At 38.1% G+C, this 22,396-nt stretch overlaps 1 protein-coding gene across 1 annotated transcript; it reads right to left on the bottom strand.

Moving 5' to 3' along the window:
* Positions 1-2,680: 2,680 nt before the first annotated feature.
* On the bottom strand, positions 2,681-21,632 carry LOC145786700 (uncharacterized). The gene is made up of 4 exons (XM_082598418.1): positions 21,517-21,632; positions 7,563-7,651; positions 3,623-3,686; positions 2,681-2,959 (listed from the first exon to the last, which is right to left on the bottom strand). Exons 1-4 carry the CDS (start codon positions 21,571-21,573, stop codon positions 2,843-2,845), a joined length of 327 nt encoding a protein of 108 aa, XP_082454544.1. The 5' UTR covers positions 21,574-21,632; the 3' UTR covers positions 2,681-2,842.
* Positions 21,633-22,396: the final 764 nt, after the last annotated feature.

The following is a 22,396-nucleotide window of genomic DNA, read 5'->3' as shown; positions in this document are numbered from 1 at the left end:
AATAACGTTATGTTGATGATAATTGTGCCTTGTTAATGAATATTGATGTTTGTGTGCTACCGCTGTCAACAGCATTTCTTTTTGGCTGGTTCTCAACTGATAATTATTGTAAAATCATTCAGTTATGAGATGCGTTCTTTTGCCTGATGAAGTGTGCTTTATGTACAAGAAAGCTTAGTAGAAAGGCCACATTACACTTCAGCTTGTGTGCAACTCAGTGCTGCTTGGTTTTGCTTCAAGATATCAAATTATCACGCGAGATAAACGCCAGACAGCAAAATCCTGACAATCAGCCTCCAGTCCAGACAGCAGCATGAGCGTTGTCAAGACCTCTTATATAGGCCACCATGCTTAAATATATCAGCTAAAGCTATGTGGGCTAATAAAGCTATAGCCTAAATATATGTTGTTTAATTGTTTTTTGTTTTTTTGTAACATTTTCTTTTTTTATTTTCCCTTTAGGCTAAATCTTAAATTTTTCTGAAGGTGTTGCGACCGTGCCAAATTTCTTTCAAATCAATAACTTACTTCGGTCTCAAGCACGTTTTAACGTTCGCGTTTTGTCGCTTCTACCCTTTTCTCGACCTTTGCTATGTTGACGTGTATTGTTTTGATATGATGGTCAGAAATAAAAACAACTGAACTGAACTCTGCCCAGGGCCTCTGAGAGAAATCTTCACTAGGGGTAGCTACGAAGAGTCATTCCGGGCCCCCCTCTCACTCCGGGCCCCCTTTGTCTTGGGCAAAAAATGTGATGTTTCCTTAGGCGTATTGCACATCACACAACATTTACTGCAGAATTGGACATCTGTGCGCGATAATAGTATCAGGCTGCAATAAAACTATTATTTTGTGTTGTGCAATCATGTGATCTGACCCTCGCCAATTTGTGTATCCTGCATTGAATTCGTGTGTCAGTTGTTGATGGTGCTACTACTGTTGAGAGGTGTCGCTTATTGTACATCTGTAGGCTAATGTAAAATTTGTAAATTCATTTTTTTATTTCTCTTAGATGTAGCTTATAATTATTTCTGAAGAGGACACTATGTGATGTCGAAAACGTTGGATTTAGTAGTTTTTTCATGTTTTTTGTGTGTTTAATTTTAAATCCGTTAACGTTACTGAGTGATATATGTATCTGGTACAAGCCAGGCTCTCTACCACGGCTCAAACATAACATCTTGTTAAAACATAATCAAGTTAATCATCTGACCAATCCTAACCTTTCTTCATTAACTTTTGCATTCACCACATGCCCAGCACTAGCAGAGGTGAACGAGAGAAGTCACTTTTTTTGACTCCGGTCCTGCTCCGAAAGTATTCTCCGGCTCCTGCTCTAACTCCGAAATTCATTTTGAAGTGAAATAAGCGTGAAACTACCTTTGTCAAATAGTTTTTAAAGAACAAAAAAACACCCGGGCTTTTTACCTGGGTTTTTCACAAACCTGCTTTTGCTACACTATGCCCCTCCCCCCAGAACAGGAGAATAACTAACTTTTATGATTTAATTTAGGGTGCTTTTAACAGAACATTTTTACACGTAAAGCATTAAATTGCCACTTTGGGCCCCTAATTTTCTCACAAAGCACTCGATTACCTTTTTGGACCCTTTTGCTAGATTACGGGCTCCCCAGGACTAAAGAATAAGAACTTTTATGCTTGAAACCAGTCGTTTAGGATGGTTTTAACCAAACATTTTTGCGCGTAAACTATAAAACCACAATTTCGGGCTCCCCAACAAACACAGGCCTGGGCCCTCAAGGGTACGCCGTACCCACCTCTCATAGGCACTGTCTCTGCCTACATAGGCTACCGTGCTAACTTATATCAAAAACACTTAATTTTCAACCAAAAAACATAACGTCGATTGAATGAACTTTCTGATGATGAGCATAGGCTGATAGCAAAGTAGACAATAACACATCAAATCAAAAAAAAATTATATAAGTTATAGAGCTTTCGCCACACAAGTGTGGCTTTTTCAGTACAGTCTTATTTAAATAGAAATCAAAATATAAATTCAAATAGCTTAAAAAAACCTCTTATAATAACTGCGCATCCTATTGGATCATCAGTTGAATCATAAGAAAATTTGATGAAAAGTTTAGTAACGAAGTTTTGGAGTAGGTAGGTTAGGTAATAATAACAAGCCTCCATTTTGTAACCTTTCATCAGCCCAGTTTTGTTTCTGCTGTAAAGTAAAACCTGGTTAGCGTAGCTTCTTACAATGTTTTTTCAACCAACTTATGAAAAATTTTTTGATTTAAAACAAATATTTTGTTGAGGTTAATGGCGTAGCCTACTGGCAAGTTAAATGTTCGTGGCTGCCGGAATTGTTAGAGAAATTCGAATTCAGAGAAATCAATTTCCCTGGATAAATTGCTCCTATGTTTTCATTTTCGTCTGTTGCGAGTCCTTTTCGTGCGGAACATATCGTATGAGTTTTTAAACTGAAGAGCTGATCATGACCAGGTTTATTAAAGACGTGTTTGTTGGATGATGGGTGGAATCTCAATATTTATAGACTAAAATTTGCTTACAAAGACTAAACTTTCATGTCAAGTAATGATGCTTTTAGATCCCCTCAATTACATGAGTCACGCTGCGTAACTCATCTTAACACGAAGCTCATCCAGAAAAACTTTCTAAGCCCTCCGCCCCTAATAGTGACAAGCAAAAGAACGACCGAGGAGCATACTTTATTCCTAGACAACAAAATCTGTCACTTTTACATTGATTCAACATCTGCAGACGTTGAATCAATGTACAAATGACAGATTTTGACGTCTGGGTTACAATAATCGCAAATTCAATGGTTTTCAAACAAAAAGTTTAAAACTGATCAATGGCCACTGCTTCGCTTCTCCCAAGCGTGGCCTTCGTAGATCTCCTTGCGCAGCTTTGAAAGTTCATTATCGTCCGCATAAAGAGATTTCGCTTCTTTACTGAGAACAAGAAACTGCAACAAAAACACGAGTCAGATGATTGAGGCAAACTGCATTGCACGGCGATTTGTCATCAAAGCTTAATAGATCATAGCAATGTCATCGCCTTTCATTTTCCCTCCCTGTGTGAAAGATAAATGCACAAATTTAACGATAACGGAATATTTGGTAGTCCCGGCAAGTAAATACGATCAGTGACTTCTGTTTGAAATAACTAGAATTAAAAACTGCTCGCCTGAGTCAGATAATAACTCAGGTTTCCACTTCTGGTTATTCTAACCTGGACTCCTGGTTACAGGGCCACACAAAAAATGGAAAAGGGCCTCATGCGGCCGCGGGCCACAAGTTGCCCGCCTCTGAACTATGGCAAATCCCAATGCATCAAGTTGGCAGATCAGGCTGCCAGCCTGTGCATGCAAAATACATTCAAACTACGTTTGTAGTTCTTCACATTTCCTGAGGGGCACAGGTAGAGCAGGTCACAATCATCCACGCAACAGGCAACACACTTGGACACAGATGTGGCACCTGAATGACGTCATAGCAGCAATCTGCAGGGTACAAATACTTCGTAGCTTAATAGTAACTTGACCTCAGTGACAAAATACTGTAAATAGAATACTCCATGCAAGAATTAGAACAAAATTATCAAGCAAGAAGTAATGTTCTACACAAACCTTCTGTTGGTACTTTTGTGGGTCGACACGCTCGGCGGGGTTGGGGTTCCACCAGCGGTTGTACCTACAGTGTTGTTCAGATTATTTACGGCGGTCGGCTTTGTTTTTAAGAGAATCGATTCACAAGATTGAAATAATAAAAATTAGTCTTCAAAATATTAATGTGCTATAAAAATAATAGCAGTTAACACAATTACAGTTCTTTTGAAATTTTGTTTATATTATGGGGTGGATAGAACATTTTGGTCACAACAAAATAAACAAATTGGCAACCCTGAAAAATATCTGGCAAACTGCCAAGGAGGTAGAGATTTTCAATTAAAGTCAGTATCGGGACCGATTGGGTGATCAACTGATCAAATTTCAAGCAGGTTTTGCCAAATGCATGCATCATCTATGATTAGTAGTGTAAAATCGGACTAGCTCACATCAAACCAGCCCAGTTAGACCAGTTCAGCTCTCAGAAAACATTAAATTGATTGTTTAGTTAAAAATGTAATGATTTGTAATAATGTTTCCCTGTTCCGTAATTTCAATAATGTTTCCCTGTTCTGTAATTTTACTATTCTGTAATGTATAAATTCAAATTGTGTTAGAGACCTACAATATTATATGAACACCTTCTGATAACTTAAAATTATAATTCGAATAACAATAATTGTGTGGAATTTATTTCATGGAGTCAGATAGCCAAACTAGATAAATTAGATAGATAGAAATTTCATCAGGCAGTTAGACAGCCTTCATCTTAATTCAACTTATAAACAAACCATTCTCATACTTAAACTCATACTTAAATATAATAATAATAAAATATTGCCACAGTAGGGTACACTTCGTTTACACTAAGTTTTACAATAAATGGCTTTACAGGGTCATCAATAATTAACGTTACAACTTCAAACAACTGTATTTACAAATGGTAGACAATGAGTAATCCACAAATAATATTATCGTCAAATAAATAAATATTTAGGAAAAACAAGTTTTACTCAATGTGTCCGCCATTTGCGTCGATAACAAGTCGGAGACGCTTCGAAAAGAACCTGCAAGAGTCACGAACAAACTCTGAGGTATTTAGGTCCATTCTTTTTTCAGATTAGCCTTCAGCGCTTCCAAACTTTGGTGGTGTTTAGTCAAAACTAGTGTTGGGCGATATATCGAATTTTCGATACGATATCTTTTCAATATCGTTCGATATTTAAACTATTACAGCCCAAACTCGTAACTGCAAACCCCTACAAAAACGTTTTCTTCTTTCTTCAATTGCCTTGCCTGAACCAGGCATCGACGGCCTCAGATGAATAACTAGACCAAATGTTCCTATTATATGTTGCATGGATAATTGTTTCTGTTTTGTCGTTAAATTGTTCCAGATGTGTTTGTCTTTGTCTGCCAGGTGCCCGCTTTCCAAAAATTTTACCAGTTAAAGAGAGATGCTCCAGTTTTTGCTTTCTTATTACATGGCCGAGAAATTTATATTGTCTGGTTTTCATACTTTTTAACAGAGTTCTGGTTTGGTTCACTTGGTGTAGAATTTCTTTATTTGTTTTCTTTGCCAGCCATGAAATGCGTTGCATTCTACGGAAGCACCACATTTCAAAAGCATTAATCTTTTCTGCCATTTTTGTTGAAATATTCCAGGTTTCAGAGTTGTAATGAAAAACAGGATAAATATAGCATTTTAAAACTCTAGATCTTGTTTTGAAAGAGATATTTTTATTGCAAAGAATTGGTTTCATTTGTTGAAAGCTTGCTTTTGCTTGGACTGTTCTTATGTTGAGCTCTGTTTCGTCTCTTGCATCCCAATTCACCATAGTACCGAGGTATTTGAATTTTTGGACCTGTTTAAGAATTGTTCCATTAACTGATAAATTACAAATAGGAGTTTCGGTTGCTTTTTTCTTTGTTATGACCATTGTTTCTGTTTTCTTTTTATTTAATTCCATGCCAAATATCTTGCTTTTCGTACACACAATATCTAATATGTTCTGCAGTTTTACGTCCGAGTCGGCTATCAAAACGGTGTCGTCAGCATATCGTATGTGGTTAATGTTGTTTCCTCCAATACTAATACCTCTTTCATCTTCAATATGTCTTAAAATTATTTCGCTGTATAATGAGAAAAGGTCAGGTGATAGCACACAATCTTGTCTTACTCCTTTCTGAATGGGCGTGTAGTCACTGCAGTCATCATTTATCCTGATAGCAGCTGATTGTTCGTAATATAAATTTTGAATGATTCTTAGATCTTTGTCGTCTATTCCAATTCTGTCGAGCATGCATAACATTTCATTATGTTGAACTCTATCAAAAGCTTTTTTATAGTCGATGAAGCACAAGTACAGGTCTTTTTGCATTTCGATTGATCTTTGAGCGAGGTTTTTCAGAATGAAGACCGCATTCCGCAAACATTGCCGACGTCAAACGGCAAAAGTTGAAATTGCCTCGGCAATTGCTGTGAACGTTTATTACGAAAATATATGTACCAAGACATGTAAAACGAAAAGCGAAAAATATACTAGAGTAGTCTATCTCGACTGCACTGTTTGATTTGTTGTGATGTAATAATACCAAAAGTACGGTAGCTATAAAGCGAGCAACGCGATACGCACGCTGTTACGTTAATTCACTTTGAATAACTCACGGGGAGGGAAAGTAAGTTAATTTTGGGTTGATTCAACGTTCGTGTCAGCACAAATCGATTTAATTTTCCCTGCGGGTTATATTGCGTAACAACAATGCCCAATAAGAAATTTACATTTGTTTTACATTATAATAATTCGACATCTAGCGACGTTGCATTATCATAAAATAACGTTAATTGCTCAACCAAGTACCAGTAACAAATTAATAGCTCCCTGCGAGAAGATTGCCTCGATTTACGTATGCACTATGAAACTCTTTTTATAATTAGAACAAAAATATCGAAATATCAAGTATTTTTTCAAATATCGTATCGTTTTGTTTTTTTCAATATCGCCTAACACTAGTCAAAACCTTGGTCTCCAGGTAAGACCAGATGCCAAAGTCTAGGAGGTTCAGGTTTGGTGATGAAGGAGGCCATTCTTCCTTGGAAATGAAAAACGGCACATCGGCTGAAAGCCAGTTTTGCGTTCTCTTAGCTCCATGTAAAGGGGCAGAATCTTGTTGGAACGACCGATTACGTTTTTTGAAGTATAGCTTTGGTAGAGAGGTACTTTTTAAAAACCATAGAGAGACAATCGATAACAACTTAATAACATATGAATTATGCAATTCAATGTTATTAAGTTGTTATCGATTGTCTGTCTATGGTTTTTTGAAGTGTTTCTTTGCCCAAGGCTCAAGAACCCTCTTTCTTTGCCCAAGAGCATGAACCCTCAAGAATGTCATTTCGGTGGTTTTCTTGGTTCAATTTCACTCTTTGGTCCACAAAAATCAATGGACTCCTTCCTAATTCGTTGACTGCGGCCACACCATCACTGATATCGCCCCTTGTCTCCGAGTGACTACCCGGGGTTCCACGTCACCATCTCTTGACCAAACATGATCATTCTGACTTAAAATGATGCTGGACATCAAATTTCTTCTCATCGCTGAACACAAGGTTTGGCAGGGAGCCTCCTCCTTCAATGTGTGAGAGCAGAATTCTGGCTCTGCTCTGGAGAGATGTTTCTCAATGGTATTGGTATTTAGATGATTTAGCAACTGTTTCTTCATGGATTACTTGATCACATTTTTCGTATAATTGGATCACTTTTGCACCGAAACTGACAGTAAAATCCCATATTTCGCACGTCATTGATCACGCGCTGAAGGCAGTTGGGGAAGAGATTGATTCAGTCACAATTAGAAACCGCTGAACAATAAAATGAACTGCAGAAATGTTTCAACTAATTTTGCATGAATTATCAAAAAAAAAATAGTAAAATAGAGCTCAAAAAACAAAGTAACTCACGACACGTCCACTTTAGCAACGGACGTATAAAGCATAATTCCCCCAGCAAGTATTCCAGCACCGACATAGGCCCCCATCAGTGGAACCAACTGAAAAAATAGAGGTAACGACACTAACAGAATTATACATAATATGCCTATGGTACGTCAAATCCGAATGACCCACCAATCCGTGTGGCCCACCTCTATTGTGAAAAATAGAGTAGTGTGGCATCACCACATAGCCCCTCCCCCCCAAAAGTTTGGCCTAGTTTTTGTTTTTTTTTCTGCCTACAGTATACTCGAGTATAGGTCGATCTCGTGTATAAGTCGAGCCCCTACTTTTGAGCTGAAAATCGGTGATATTTCCTTCTCCTGTGTATAAGTCAAATAGCTTATTCCCGACACTACCATCCCATGATTATTCTAAATATTGACATTGGCATATGGTGAGAAAATTTCAAAGTAGAGCGTAGAGTAACTTTGGAATAGTCACGTAACACTATTCAAGGCAATAATAAGAAAACCAGCTAAATTAGATGCGCTACTTTCAACAGGTCTTCCCGCTGTGGGATTAATCATGATTCCACAGAACGCACTGTTTTGTCATCAGACGCATGAGAATACGAAATTTGCTTATTAGCACATGAAAATTAGCCTCTGGCCTTCGTGGATTTAATAGTCTTGGTCGCAGATATTGCCCACATTAACAACGTTTCTTACCGCTATAATTATCACGTAGCCAACCTGACATCATTGTTTGATGCTTAGGTTTGACATCGACTTCAACGATCATGGAATGTTACGTAATAAGAACGATTGTATCCAACACGCAAAAATACAAAAAATGATCTCTTAAAAAAGCTGTTTTTGCTGTGTTGTCTGGTGAGCTTTGCATATTGCTTAACAAGAGTATAAAGTTTAGAATGGACAAGAAATCATTAAATTTTAAAATAACGTTTGAATCACTGCAAATAAATGTACGGTATTCAAAATATTCAAATAAATGTTACGGAGCTATTTCACAATCCGTAATCTATGTCGGCAATGATTTTGTCCAGCAAAAATGGCTTTAATTTTGAAGGCTACCGAGCAGGAAACAACAGCTTGTCCCGTGTATAAGTCGAACCTGTCTTTTTGAGGCGAAAAGCACTTGCGAAAGTCTCGACTTATACTCAAGTATATACAGTAACTTGAAATGAGCAGGTACTGAAGCTTCCAACATACAATTTATTTGTTTAAATACTAAATTGCTAGTTTAAGTTTTAGGCATAGGCTACTTTATGGACATACCACATAATTCGATTAAGAAAATAATGAATAACGATCAACCATCACACTAGCTTTTACTTATTGATGAATCCGTAAACAGGGTTGAGAAAACCCGGGTTTCTTTAAAAAAGCCCAACCCGCCTATGTTTTTTAAAAAAAAGGATTTTTTTTGGGTTTTGTTTAAAAAAAAGATGCAAAAAAGGTAGATTCATGCATTTCAATTCACCTCAAAACTTTTTTTTACCAATGAAGTGCCTCTCACTCACGGATGCAACCTTGTTCGTACCATGAACAGTTCGGACCGTCAGTTCGTACTTGAAAAGATCGAGAAAAAAAAGCCAAAGTCGCTGATCGTAGTTTACGCAATCATTTTAAAAGTTTTCCCCTGAAAAGATCGAGAGAAAAAATAGCTCAAAACCGAAGTCCGCTGATCGCAGTTTCCGCAAACATTTTTCCGCAGTTTCCGCTAACTCTAACGATAGGGTAATCTATGCTCTAACCCTAACCCTCGCTGATCGCAGTTTCCGTTAACCCTTACCCTAATTCTAACCATAGAGTAATCTATGCTCTAACTCTCGCTGATCGCAGTTTCCGCAAACATTTTTCCGCAGTTTCCGCTAACCTTTACCCTAACCATAGAGTAATCTATGCTCTAACCCTCGCTGATCGCAGTTTCTGCAAACATTTTTTCGCAGTTTCCGCTAACCGCAGTTTCCGCTTACCCTAACTCTAACAATAGAGTAATCTATGCTCTAACCCTAACCCTCGCTGATCGCAGTTTCCGCAACCATTTTTCCGCAGTTCCCGCTAACCGCAGTTTTCGATAACCCTAAACCTCGAGTTTGTTTCAAATTGTTTGGGAAAACTCCGATCAGCGACTTCGGCGTTTTTTAATTTTTTCTCTCGATCTTTTCAGGGTACGAACTGACTGTACGAATGGTTCAAGGTACGAACTAGGTTGCACCCCTCACTCATAGTATATGCTGGCATAACTCAATAAAATAATGCACTAGGGCTGTTTAACTATGAGGCCTTCTTGCATAAATGAGTTTTAGTGTAGTACAAAGTGGCATTACTTGATTTTTGTGTACAGAAATATCCACTGTGTTTCCAATTTATCCTTGGAAATTTACTTCACAATCACATTCTGATTTGAGGTTTGGCTTTTTTTTTCGTTCATTTATCGGTCATTGACCGATTTTTTAGCAAAATGTCCGAAAAAAATATAGTCAATTCGGTCAAAATGTCCGAAAAAAGATTAACAATTAACAAAAGTTTTAACAATAGCTGTGAAGCCTGGTATAGATTGGCCAAGTTTGGCAGCTATTGCTAATGCTTTGCTGACTTTTAATGCAGAGAACGCAACCGTAGAACGTGGATTCAGTTTGCTTTCTCGGTTGCGAACTCCAACAAGAAATCGCTTGCGTTGTTCAACTGCAGATAAACTTATGCGTTTGAGGTTAAATGCTGCATCATACAAAACATTCAATTATGACGCGGCATACGCGCACTGGCACAGTGAAGCGAGCACGGTACAACGTGAGCGGTAAAATTGTTGAGGAGTTAAATCACTTTGTAATTGCGAACCATTATTAGAGCAGAGCTACTCAACTAGCGGACCGCGGTCCGAATTCGGACCTTGTGGGTGTTGATGGTGGCCCTTGAGCTTTTAAAAGAATAACCTCATTGCCACGTTTCAAGGCTTCTTTGAACAGATTTCTAATGGGAGGAAGCAATTGTTACTGTGATTATCCTAGTTACTGGGGGGCTTTGACTCCCAGATTTCCCAACACTTTCTCAGAAATCCAATTCGAGTTACATTTTACCTAAAAAAGTGGTTTGGTAGCTACAGATAATTTAACTTTCGTGGTTGCGTGGAAAATAACTTATTTACCGGACCGCTAAAAATATTCAACTTGTCAAACTAGACCTTTGTTAACGTTAGTTGAGTAACCCTCAGCCCTCGAAATTAGCTTCCATCTACGACGGCAAAGACATTGCCGTCGCCAAATCAACAAACCTTAGGTTGCGGCGACAATTGCCGTATGCTTTAATCAAATGAATTTTTATGCGCTTCTTCTTCATCGTGTGTCACACGGCGGTAGCCCAGAGCATCACGCACGCTATTTTATATGCTGACAATGCTCTTGTGAACTGTAAAAAGTTTGCAACCTTATAAATACTGGCTTAATTGTTACGCAAAAGTTATTCTTTCATCGAATGCTTATTTTTGACCGGTGTCTTTGCGAATATAAAAAGTGGTACAAAATTGGATAAATGGTTCTTTGGCAGTAAAGAAAAGTAATGCTTCCGATCATATGGCATCGCGCGTTCATGAACTGGCAGTTTTGCATCTTCAAGTATTCCAGTGACGACGCGACAACCTCATCCTCCGATGATTCCAATTCTGACTAGTTCTTTATCTAACAGACTTTGTGTTGCTCACAGTATCCTAATTGTGCCGAAATTATGTTAGTGTACTACTGTACTGTATACGTAAATCGAGGCAATCTTCTCGCAGGGAGCTATTGATTTGTTATCGGTACCTGATTGAGCAATTAACGTTATTTCATGATAATGCAACGTCGCTGGATGTCGAATTAATGTAAAACAAACGTAAATATCTTATTGGGCATTGTTGTTACGCGATATAACTCGCCGGGAAAATTAAATCGATTTGTGCTGACTCGAACGTTGAATCAACCCAAAATTAACTTACTTTCCCCCCCAATGAGTTATAACGTGAATCACCGTAACAGCGTGCGTATCGCGTTGATCGCTACTTTTGGTATTATTACATCACAACAAATCAAACAGTGCGGTCGTGATAGACTATTCGATTATTTTTTTCTCTTCCGGTTTTGCATGTTTTGAAACAATTTTTTCGTAATAAACGTTCACAACAATTGCCGAGGCAATTTCAACTTTTGCCGTTTGGCCTCGTCAACGTTTTGCGAAGTAAAAATATGCTAATTTTGAAGACTGTGTGAGTGTTCACAGCAAGTAAAATAGTCCGAGGTGAGGTCTTGGTGCGATGTTTAGCTGCAAGTAAATCAAACAGGAAGAAATTTTGAACAATTTTTGTCCGAATTAAATGCACATTTTGCGACGGCATTTTTATTGGTGTAGCAGGAATGGCCATTGTGACGTTTTCGAGGACTGAACCCTGCACTGGAGCATAACGTGTTTTTTTTTATTTGATCATTCTTACTTGTTTTTATTCCTTTCCATTGTACAGTACTGTATTTTTGTTTTGCGTTATCTTTGAACGTGTGTTAGTGTGCAATAGAAGTAGTATGCGGCCAGGTGTTGCAAGGTTGAGTTTCGCTGATGAACGTTGAAGAAACGTTTGTCTGCTCCAACTTTTCTCAGATAAAACACGACAACGTTTCTCAGCGAAACTTAATGTTGTAGCTAGTCAGGAAGTACAAATTTTGGTTGGTATCAGCTACTTGAAAGGAAATATTTTCATCAGAAAAAATGACCGAAACTTTTCAAGTCATTTCGGACAAACAACCGAAAAGTCTCAGCAAAAAAAAAACCCAGTTTGAGGTTTGTTTTAAGTGCCTTGTAGTGTTGTTAATCATTTTTTCGATTTTCTAATAAAAACTGGACAAATATGATTCTCTGGGCTTTTTATGTGTTTTTAAAGTGGGGTTTTAAAAAAAACACCCGTTTTTTGGGTTGGTTAAAATCCCGATAACTAGATGTAGGGTCAATCAAGAAAAAGGAGAATCCATGCTCAGATGATTAAGCGATGAAAAACTGGGCTATTATATATACAAGGTAACCAACTAACCATAGGCGCCGACTTTTCAAAAAACCTTGGGGGGCGAGAAAGGTGATGACGTCATAACCATAACGCTATTTTACTCAATTACAATAGTCTTTGATTAAGCTTAGTGTCTTGTTTATATTGACACCCAGGTCGCAAACCGAATTTATTAGAACCGCTGCTTGAAAAGACTAGTTTTAGGTAGGGTTGCCAGAGGTTAATATAAAAAAGAGCCCAAGCTTATGCAAAAAGTAGCCCAATTTTTTGGGGGTTCTAAAATAGAGCCCAAAATGGAGCCTAAGCAAAGAGATAGGCTACGGTATTATACAAAATTCTTCCAGAGCGCTTGATCATCAGCCCCAAATTATAAGTGTTTTTCCAGTTCTTCACATCTTTCACACAGATTGGCAACCATGCATTCACTCAACTGTTTGTTAAAATAACTACAAACAAGTACCGGTACTGTAGGCTACCTAATAGGGTGTTGCAAATTTTACAACCTATGTTGGAAGTATGATTGTAAGGTGGGAAATCTTCCAAAACCACACCAAAAAATTTTTTATTTAAAAATATTGATATTTAGGGGTCCCACGCTTACCCCGAAAAGTTCATTTTTGGTCGCAAATAGCAACATTTTTAAATTGTTGTGAAATCTACATTATAAATGATAGATATGTCATGTTACATATCATTTTTGTCAGAATTGAATGTAGAATGAGCTGCAATAAACAAAAATGAGATTTATAGGATTTTGAAAATTTTTAGGCAAGTGATTAAAAGTAGATTTTTTTCTTATTTTGCAGAATAGGTTAGAGGCATTCCATTAATACAACTAATTTTTACAAAAGTCCAATACCTCCTAAAATACTTGGTTTAGACCAAAAACAGTGCCATTTTTGGATTCTGTATCCTCAAAAATGATGGAATAGACACTTCAACCATCTTTCTACCTTGAGTATAGTGTTTAAAATCAAAAATTTAGTTATGCGGATGAAGTGCACCACCTAGTGATGGCCCAAGTCTCCAGCTCGGCATCCACTGACCTGATTTTGAAAAGTAAATTTTTGATGGTCTTGGGCTACAACATATATTTGAACCATCTTATTCTGCTACCTAGTGGTTGCATTGATTTGTTGTATTATAATGGACTACCTCGTAAACAACATAAAATAAAAGGCCAATTTAGACATAAAAAACAAATTTTGAGTGATTGTTAGCCTACAAGCCCTACATGCAACCACTCTTACTTTCAATTTGAGGATGCGCTGAATTACCGTAACTTCCGAATTTTAATCTTACCATTTACCAACAAAGCAAAGATTAGACTAATCTCAAAATTTGAAGAAAATTAGCGAGCGATTAGCAAAACAAGAAACTTTGCATTCAATTCATTTTTTTTAACATTAATTTATGCATATGAACCAGAGGGACCACACGTACGTCCTTCAGACATATTGTCTGACCACTTCAACACTGGAAACCCTTTTTAGGGTTCTATTACAAGTCTTTTGTTGGACTGGGCCCCACGACTGGTAGACTGCTTGAATGCTTGGCCCCATATTAAAAGGTCAAGTAACACATCGTATTAACCAGAATTTCGGCCACAATCCATTTGGAAATAAGCAAACTTTTTAGCACTAGAAAATTAGAAATGAAGTAAAAACTAACCATGGTAAAAGTTGTAAAAATTGTAGCTTACATTAAACAAACGAAATACACAATCCAATGCAAAGCTAGTCCTAAGAAAGGTGTTAAAAACAAGTTTTGTCAAGTGTCTCCAGTCTTCACAGTATTAATGACTTGCTTCTGACATCATAGTGAGAACATTATGCTCTAACTTTATTATCTGTTGCTTTTATCTCAGCATCTGTCATATTATCATCGCTGCCTTTGACCTTTCTGTTTTGAATGCATCTGGTCAAATTTCCTATCAACCTTTCAGTTGCCATTTAATTGTCTTCGAAAGACATCCAGTCGCCTGGTGAACCAACTGAAAGGCAAGGAGAGCACTGAGTCGGTAATGTCAAAGAATGCAGACAGTGGACGATTGGTTGAAAGTAGTTTTTCTGTATTAACCGATGCTGTCGCAATGTTTTTAACAGCAATTGGAGTCATCACTTTACTTTTCGAAAAGCAAATAAATAACATAATTTGTGTGAAGAATATTCTTCTAAGGCTCAACTGTGCCCTAGCTATTCACTTTCCTTTAGGACAGTGGTTCCCAACCTTTTTGTTGTCACGGACCCCTTTAAACAAATTATGAATTCTGCAGACCCCTACCTAAATTTTGCCTAACACTCAATTAACATACTATTGACTATTGTAATAATTATGCTTCTCAACTACTGTACTGTGTCATATTGCATTACGGCTATGACTCCTGCGGCAAATATCAGGTTAAACAGTTGCTCAAATAAGAAAATGAATGAATTGTTCAAGAAATGTCAGCAGTATTTGAATATTAAGGTGACCCAAAAGGGCATGCCGAAGCTTTTTCAATGTAAGCAAATTTAATGAGAGAAATGAAAGTAAAACGATTATTTTTTGTTTTTTTTTTCTCTGAAATTCATCAAGGTAATCACGGACCCCCAAATGCTTTCTCATGGACCCCAGGTTGGGAACCACTGCTTTAGGAATTGATAACTGTGATCTTTTAACTATAATACTTGACTGCTGGTTGCTCATCTAACAAACTTTGAATAGCCGACTTTCAAAGTCATTTTTGTTACACATTTATAACCTAAAATTGTGGCATGTGTAAAGAATTTTTTTTTTAAACGTTTGAAAGTGAATGTTATTTTTACATCAGTTTATTCCTCATAAAATTCTGATTGCAGCAATATGTTGCATACCCTATTTAATCCAAAAAATATGTATTTAACTAAAATATCCAAATTTCACTAGTCGCGAGCCCCCCAAAATTTCGGGATGAGCGTGGGACCCCTAAACTTTAATATTTTTTTGAAAAATTTTTTCTACCTCATATTTTGGCCATTTCCCACCTCCCATTTATATTTCCAAAGTTAAAATCAAAAATTTTTTGAAAAATGCAACACCCTACTACCTAAACACAAAAATGGTTTAATTGCTTTTCTTGATGAGCTAACGCATCAAGAGTGTTCCCCTCACGACCATCAACAGTTTTAATAACCCACCAAGGTCAATCAACGTAGAAACTATATTTTCGTCTTGTTTTTTTTTTACTCATATAAATTGTTAAAAAAGTCACTAGCCTTTTTTTCCTCATCTTTCTACATTTTGTAAAAACTTTATTAAGGTGTTGCGACCATGCCATAACTGATTGTCCTGCTTTGGCATCATGCACGTTATAGCGTCCGTGTTTTGTTGCTTCTACATTTTTCTAGACCCCTGCTATGTTTGACATATATATTGTTTTTCGTTGTGATGGTCAGAAATAAAAACACACTGAACTGACGTCCACTGCATTTTCATGAAAACTTAGATCACTTAAGTTGCCAGGATTGCCAGATATCAAAGCTTAAACATGCACATTTTTGAAATTTGGCATCTTCATACCAAATTGGTACCCCTGTCTGACCGAGGCCTCCAAAAACACTGCTCCTCAATAAAATTGGCATATTTTTTTTGTAAAAAATCTTAAACATGATACAATTTTTACATAAAAAGTTATATTATATTTTTAAGAAAAGTAGCCCAATTGGGCGCCAGCCAAAAAAGCGCGCCCAACGCAAATTTTTGGCGCCTGGAGAAATCAAAAGTAGCCCAATTGGGCGTAAAAGCGCCCAATCTGGCAACCCTAGTTTTAGGCATGCAGTAGGCTACGCCTAGTCGTAAAAATTGTGATATTGTTAGCTCATAATTGGAACAGTTGGAAAACAGGTCGATTCATTTCCTTTTCGTACGAGTGAATAACAACGACCAAGACAGTGAAGTTATCGAAATAAAACGCAAAAAATCATGACCTCAAGCAGAGTGAAAACCCGTTACCAGTTTGATTAACCTCGTTTTGCTAATTACTTACCTTCAAAGCGTTAACAACCGCAAAGTGTTTTCTCTTCTGTTTTTAATCGAAAGTCTTTTTAGTCTTTTATTGAATATAGTAAGTAGGCTACATACTCGAGTATTGGTCGAAGGAGTGTGAAATGGCTTCGGCCAAAGTAACAGTTTTTAATACGTTTATTTGCAGTGATTCAAACTTAATTTTCAAATTTAATGATTTCTTGTCAATTGTAAACTTTATGAATTTGTTAAGCAATATGCAAAGCTCACGAGACAAAACAGCAGAACGAGCTGTTTTAAGAGATCAATTTTTTAATTTATGCGTGTACTGTAGGTTGTAATCGTTCTTATTACGTAACATTCCATGATCGTTGAAGTCGATGTCAAACCTTAACAGCCGCATAAAACAATGATGTCAGGTTAGCTGGGTGATAATAGCGGTAAGAGACGTCGTTAATGCAGGCAATATCTGCGACCAAGACGATTAAACATCTTTTCTTTTATCGGTTTTCAATTTAATTCTCACACATTGTGAAGAAAACAATGCGTTTTGTTGAATCATAATTGCCTTACAGCGGGAAGACCTCGTTGAAAATAGCGCGTCTAATTTAGCTGGTTTACTTGATATTGCAGTGAATAGTTGCGTGACTATTCCAGCAGCGTAAGTTACTCTACCATCTACTTTGAAATTTCCATACCGTATGAGAAGCCATGCGATCAGCTGCTGTTTTGCAGGCAAGACAAACATGCTTTCGGTATTTAGTCAGGTTCACTATGTCAAAAAAAAGAGTTTCGTTCAAATTTTTTGGAGATTAGCAAACCTATACATTTTCGGAAAGCTTAGATCATGAAGAATCCGTAAAACGTTGATTACATTTGCAGAGATGATCGCATGGCCGCCATTTTGAATTTTCAAAATGGCCACCACAAAATATATATTTTGATATATCTCGGCTCCTAATAAACTTAGAAACTTTATCAAACATGCTAATTCTATGTTTTAAGGGTCAAGAAATCCATTAGAAGCATACCTAGATACCTAGCGTTAACTACGTTGCAATTATCCGCCATATTGCTTTTCAAAATGGCCCAGAAATTATATTTCGTTACATTACTAGTTGAGATATAAACTTCATTCAACAATAACATGCTATAGTGCTAAGTTATGTTGACTAAGAAATTCATTAGAAGCAAGCCTGCACGCCACTGTCATATTTTGGACAAACAAAAAACAATTCAATTTTCCAACAGCTGTCCTGAGTCTTATTTCCTGCATTACAATCAACGTCATTTTCGCAATCTATCCCACACATGCACAAGTCGTTGCAGGTCAAGTTGTTCCTTCGACACGAACATCTCTGGGTTGACCAGTTGGTTTTGCATTGGCATCGGTCTAGCTGAGTAGTGGCTTGTGGTGCAGGTAGAATCTTTGTGGTGATTGGTGAAATCCCACTTTCATGCTGATGGTAGCCATGCCGAAGTGGATCAAGGAGCTGTTGCCACATGACAGTGGCTTGGCACCAGACACGACTCTGAACTCGCACGCGTTCAACGTGCTCCTCTAATGCACCAATTGTTGGAGGCAAGTTTTGATTCTCCGCCAAGTTTTTGCAAAACAAGTGCCATCTCAGTTTTGAAATGTTGTTTATGTAGACACCCTTCGGGCAGTAGGCTACATCGTGCATTCAAAGCTGCGTTTCTTTCACATTCTGAGATGTGTGCTGTCCTCAGGTATATAACTGCATTAGTGCACTGATTGTTTCCATTCCTGCCTTCAAGTACTGTTGGAACCACTTGGTTTTACCAAATCCTGAAAATTATCAGCTCCACTGAAAGCATGGAATACAGGAACTGCTTTCGCCTTTTCTTGTCCTAGAGCTCTCCATATTGGTGCGATCACCAGTGTACCTGATAGCATGGAAGTGAACGAGTGTTTGCAGAGTTGGTCGTAGTTTGCAACATCAAGGACAAGAACGTCTGTGTCCAGACTGAAGAAGACTAACTGCGCACCAGGACTCCGCTGTGAAGCTGATGCTGCAAGGCAGATCATCAAGGTGTCAGCTTCTTCGTGATTGTTCACTTCAAACGTGATGTTCCGATTGCTTCTGGTGTGGCCTGACGCTAAAGTTATCACTAGCTTTGGAGAATGCTAGTTGTATCCGATTACTTCTTCAGCAAGATACTGTGTCAAATCTGCTTTGGGACAGGAACCTACTCAGTGGAATGTGCTTGATTCTGGTGTCATCCATGATTTGGTATTAGACGGGATCTTTGTCTTTTCGTCGTCTTGCTCTAGTTTTCTGTTTCGAAGAGTCAGACTTGTATGTGTCGAACATCAGAATAATCTCGTCAAACTCTGCTGTCAACGTCATGAGCTTGTCATTGAAGTGTTGGCTAAGATCTTTGACTGTCGTGATGGCCCCGTATTCTTTGTCATCTTCTAGACGACCACCATGCTATTGACAATGGCAATTTTCTGACTCATGTGCGATGCCGATGGTAACAGTTCTGTATTAGCAGTGTCAACTCTCTGTCCACCCGATGCTGGTTCAGTGGTTCATGCGCATCATGCTCTGTTCCATTAGTTTCAACCAGATGCTGCAGGCAATGGATGAGCTTTGATTTATCAGTGCATGGTAGAACTGATCCATTTGAAGCGAATAGTGCTCTCGGTGTGAGAGTGAACTCATAGTTACCGATATCCTTCTTCTGGTTAATGTCCTGGCTTGATTTGTATAGGACCATGAAGCGCCCGTAGAGATCTTTTGTTTCTTTCAGATCGATCGACTGGTCACGAACCTTGACTGTTTGCTTCTTGTTTCTTGACATGTACATGGGGTTGTTCTGCTTCTTAACTGGTGCCCATAAGCTGACATCACCATTAATGCGTTCTGCAATAGGCTATACTCTTTGTAAAGCTGTTGTCCCAGCTCATCGATGGTCAGGGTCTGTTTGACATTTTCTTGTAGAACACATGCGTGTGTAATGAAGTTATACAACTCATCACCTTCAACTGCGAAAGTATTTCCGTGACTCAGTATGGAAGCTTTTATCTTGTCAACAATGGCGTTTGTGCTTTATCCAACCTAGGGCTTATTCAGTTCCTCACCAGCTTGTAAATGTAGATTGAGATCTGCATTCCGGGATGCCTCGACAAAGAATAAGATCGTTTTCATACGGTGAACATAGTTCATCATTGACTTGAACATCGCATTAGAGGACTTCTCCGTTTCCCATGCTTTCGATTGCTGCATCACATCTTCATCTATGAGGATTCGTTCCAGATGGTCATGAGCAGTTGAGATGGATTCAGGACTAATGTTTCTGTTATCAGATGACGACGTACATGCCTCCAGGACCTTATCTGCTGATCTTGAGCAGATAATTTTCATATGTGGCTTCTCTGTGAAAAACTGAGGCCAGTTCATACAAAGCTATGTAAGTTTGGATGTGTGCACGAAGAGTTCTCTTGTAGTGCGCACACTTGAGAATTTGTTTTGTGGTCGCAGATTCATACACATCGGCTTCTATCCAGGCATCATCAATCCCAGAGTTCTCTATGGAAGTTCCGAGAGCTCTTAGTGCAGCCATCACAGCATGCAGCTCACCCAATCTGGAAACAATTTCTTTTTTTAGGTCGACCGGTGCGTCTAGCATCTGCACTGCTTTTTCGTAGAGGGCTTATGTCGAAGGTTATCACAGTTGGGTACCCCTGACCAACGACTAACGTCTTCAGCTGGGATACTTGTAGAATCACAGTCAGCATAGTAGGCCACTCGTGAGCAACTTCAGGTAGCAGGGGCAGTGCACCAACGTGAGTGAGTGGTTGGCAAGATGAGATGAGTGACTTGTATCCTGCCCATCCGGACATCTTGCTCTGCTCATCATTTTCTCTTTCTCTGGACAAAGTAGATGCTGTGACACACCGTAACTGGGTCAGTTCATATGACTGAGCAACACCTGTTGTGTTGGCCTCAAACCTCCGCGCTCTGTTATCAGGTTCTGGTTTTGGCTTGGCACATGGCTTAATAGGCACATGGTATGGAAGGATTGATAAGTTTTTACCTGCAGTAAGTTCGAGCTTGGTGCGACTAGTTCTCCTGGAACATTTGCTTTCTGATACACCGCAGTGCTTGTTCCATGTGTGGTGCCTTTCCAGTAGGCGGACAACAAATACGAATAAATACTTTTTTATTTCATTATTTTCATTTTTTATGCTTAATTACGGACAAATACTTTTTTGTAGGCGGACAAATACGACGTAACACTGTATATATAAGTTAAGTAGTAATGTAACGAAATATAACTTCGGCGGCCATTTTGAAAACCAATATGGCGGATAATTGCAAAGTGGTTAACGCTAGGTATCTAGGTAAGCTTCTAATGGATTTCTTGACCCTTAAAACATAGAATTAGCATGTTTGATAAAGTTTCTAAGTTTATTAGGAGCCAAGATATATCACAATATATATTTTGCGGCGGCCATTTTAAAAATTCAAAATGGCGGTTATGGGGACATCTCTGCAAATGTAATCAACGTTTTTCGGATTCCTCATGGTCTAAGCTTTCCGAAAATGTATAGGTTTGCTAATCTCCAAAAATTTTGAACGAAATTACATAACGAACCTGACTAATTATTTCAGTCCGTTTAAATTATGTAAATCTCTTTCGCGAAGCGTTTTATCTTTAAAACACCACTTGTAATTAACCATTTTTGTTGCCCCTTGACCATAAATTTACGGGGGGCGCCGCCCCCCAGCCCCCCCGGAAGTCGGCGCGTATGCAACTAACCATAGCCACTGCAAAACATATTATATATATATGATATACTCAGTAGAACCATCTCTAGGTGGTACCAACCTTGAGATGCTACTAAAACATACAAAAAATCAAGCACAAATAATATATTTTATAATATATAACATTGCAACTTGTATAATAAACTCACGTCAATGTGCTGGGAGAGTTGACTTCTGATGCTACGAACGGCCCATGCAACCGACATGATCTCAAATTAATGTACAATGCTTAGGGTAACAGCTAAAACAATACATCAGTGTTACAATACATTGATTTATGTGTAATCGCCTAGAGCTCGACCGATATCACTTTTTCAGGCCGATACCGATATTTATAAAATTTTTAGGCCGATACCGATATATATCAGCTTCGAAAAATTTGTTACCAACAAAGTTATTAAGCAACAAACCAGTCCAAGAAAGTTTGTGCATTAGTTGCTGTAATGGAAAAATCATTCTTAACACTAATCACAAAAAACACCAAACAAAAAAGAAACAACCCAGGCCTCGAAATTCGTTTTTGCTGACGGCGGACAAATGTGTCCGGTCTGAATTCTTCGCCATTCATGAGCTATGGCTACGGTTTGGAAGGCTTTTTGAAATTTCAGCAAAGGCTTTCATCACACCAACGAGGTGCGCTTGGAGAGTCAAAGCGCCGTGTAGCCAGGGCCCAATTAACCATGAGGCACAGGCCTCAGGCCCCCTGGTTTTAGGGGCCCCCATTATTTTTTACATTAGTAGGGAAAGTACTATAATTTGGACCACCTAATGAAAAATCTTAATATTTTTATAAAAATCCACAACATTGGGGTGCAACTAACTTTATTTGATTAGTTACAGGCTAGTTGGTTTGCAAAAACAATTCCAATCAAAAAAAACATAACACAAACAAAGAAAACTATATTATTATTTTTTATATATAATAGTCCATATTATCAACCCAGTTTCTAAAATGGACCACCCTGTTTCATAATATGGACCACCATACTGTAATATGGACCGTTGTCATGTGAAAGTAAATATATCAAG

This window comes from Aplidium turbinatum, chromosome 17 (assembly GCF_918807975.1).
Source record: "Aplidium turbinatum chromosome 17, kaAplTurb1.1, whole genome shotgun sequence".
Taxonomy (NCBI): Eukaryota; Metazoa; Chordata; class Ascidiacea; order Aplousobranchia; family Polyclinidae; genus Aplidium; species Aplidium turbinatum.
The sequence above is the reverse complement of the archived record's forward strand: the minus strand, read 5'-3'. Positions and strand labels throughout refer to the sequence as shown.